The 2,408-nt window shown below is 62.7% G+C and overlaps 1 protein-coding gene across 1 annotated transcript; it reads right to left on the bottom strand.

Annotated features, from left to right (window-relative positions):
• Positions 1-1,528: 1,528 nt before the first annotated feature.
• Positions 1,529-2,179, bottom strand: CLDN5 (claudin 5; the record flags this gene model as incomplete). The annotated part of the gene is made up of 1 exon (XM_082007921.1): positions 1,529-2,179. One exon carries the CDS (start codon positions 2,177-2,179, stop codon positions 1,529-1,531), a length of 651 nt encoding a protein of 216 aa, XP_081864047.1.
• Between the last annotated feature and the right edge of the window lie 229 nt (positions 2,180-2,408).

Genomic DNA, 2,408 nt, shown 5'->3' with positions numbered 1-2,408 from the left:
AGTAATTCGCATGGAAGAGTATCGCACCACCCTTTAACCCATCCTTTAAAAAAAGTTTGTCTCTGCAGTGTAAAATGGAAAGGTGTATGCTAATATTCCAGGCTGTGGCAAAGTTTAGCAGGTATTGAGCTCAGAAAGTGAGTTATGTTGCCCAGAGCATCTTCCTTCCAGTATGCACAGTGTTACCAGGGCGATACAGAGGAGCTGAGAGAGCCATGACTTCACATCTCCTGATTAGCCTGCAAAAAGTCTCAGTCAATATATTTGGTAAAATTCTTCTAGCAATTTCTTTGCCCGATTCGGTAAATGAAGGAAAGCATGTGTTAAAAAAATAATGGTGGAGAGCCAACCAAGTGCATGTCCAACTGAACACACGATTCAAAATTGGCAGCAAGCAGGGCTCGGCAAGAAGGCCACGAAAGCCATCCATACCCCAGCCATCAATACCCAGGGCAATTTTTATGTTTCCAGTCTCCTGTAGTGCAGATGAGAGGATGCAGAGGGATGCCCCACTGGAGCCAGGACATGCAAAGATCTCCTAGGTCTCCGACTCTAGTCCTTCAGTAATTCTGGCAATGAGTTCATATTCAAGTAAAAACAGAACAGAAGCTGATGAAGGAGGAGGGATGAAGAACCTCAAGGGGCAACCTTGTACAATCTGGTTTGTAACTCCGCTAAACGACAGCAACTACCCGAAATCTCTTTCCAAGGTCTCTAAGACACACAGACCAATGCACTTGTCTGACCGACTGAAGCAACTGACAAAAATGCCGTTCTCCGAACAGTTACTTGCCTACGGGATTACGGACCAAGGTTAGTGTCGTGCTTTGGACAGAATCCCTAGTTTAGTTGCCCAGATAAGAAGAACAAACCCCGCTAACCGGTGGGAGTCCCAGCGGCAACAGCCCGATGCAGGTTTTCAGGAGAGGAAACGAAGACGGGAAGCTTCTCCTCGGCGACAGTGCACACCCGAGGGCCCGGGCCCGCCAGCCGGGCGGTGCCCCGAGAGGCACCGGCAGCAAGAGCGGGCGGTGAAGTACTCACAAGTCTCTCACGGTAACGCCAGGGAAGGGCTGGGAGCTGCGGCGGGAGCCGGGCGGGCGGCGGCGGAGCCCGGACGGGGCGTCCCGGCAGAGGCCGCCGCGGCTCGCCCGGGGTCCTCGGTTACCCCAGCCGCCCCAGGCCGGCCCACACTGGCTCGGCTGCGCTGTGCGGCCGGGGAGGGCTGTGCTCGCCCCGGCACCGCGGTCGGTCGGTCAGTACCGGGTCCCCGGCGGCGCCAAGCGCGGCGCTGCCCGCAGCGGAGCGGCCAGACCCGGCGGGCTGGCGGGCAGCGCGGCGCTGCCCTGCCTAGGGCTGCCGCTTTACGGGGGCCCCCGTTAAGAGGAAACTCTAGGCAGGGGAGCGCTGAGGCTCCCCGCAGGCGCTCCCGGCGCCATGCCCGGTGCCGGCCGGCGGAGCGCGGCAGCGCCGGCTCGCAGCCGTCTGTCCGTGTCCCCGCAGGGCCGGGGGAGCGGGGCAGCCCCGCTCAGACGTAGTTCTTCTTGTCGTACTCGCCGTTGGAGGTGGGCCGCCGCGGCGCCGAGTACTTGACGGGGAAGGAGGTCTCGTCGCGCTGGGAGCAGGAGCAGCAGCAGATGAGGCAGCCCCCGAAGAGCAGCAGGGCCGTGGCCGCCCAGCCGATGTAGAGCGCAGCCCCCATCTCCCGCTTCTGGGACGGCGGCACGGTGGGGTCGTAGAAATCGCTGATGACGATGTTGGCGAACCAGCAGAGCGGGACAAGGACCAGGACTCCGCAGAGGACATAGATGGCCCCGCCGGCGATCACGATGCGGGACTTCATCTTGCCGGGCCGGATGCAGTTGGTGCACTGCGCGCCCACCACGGTCACCATCAGCGCCACCAGCCCCAGCAGCGCCACGATGACGGTGAGCGCCCGGCCCGCCTGCACCTCGGGCGGCAGCGCCAGGATGGAGTCGTACACCTTGCACTGCATCTGCCCCGTGCTCTGCACCACGCAGTTCATCCACAGCCCTTCCCAGATGGTCTGCGCCACCACGATGTTCACGTCGATGAAGGCTGACACCTGCCACATGGGCAGCCCGCAGGCCAGGATCACCCCCACCCAGCCCAGGATGCCCAGCCCCAGCCCCAAAATCTCCAGCGCCGCCGAAGTCATGGTGCCGCCGCTGCCCCCCCAAAGCCTCCGGAGAAAGGACGGCGCGGCGGGTCTGCACCACTGCCCCGGTGCAGCTGCCGAGCCGGCTCTGAGCGCCTCCGCCGCCGGGCAAGCGCTATATGAGGAGCCGCAGGGCGCCCGCCCGCCCTCCGCCCGCCCTCCCTCCTGGCCCGGCCCTTTCCCGCGAGGCGGGGACCCGCACGGCCGCTGGTGGGCGGCAGCACCGCCC

The sequence above is a fragment of the Phaethon aethereus genome (assembly GCF_964289735.1).
Source record: "Phaethon aethereus genome assembly, chromosome: 17".
In the NCBI taxonomy this organism is placed as follows: Eukaryota; Metazoa; Chordata; class Aves; order Phaethontiformes; family Phaethontidae; genus Phaethon; species Phaethon aethereus.
This window is presented reverse-complemented; position numbering and strand designations above follow the sequence as displayed.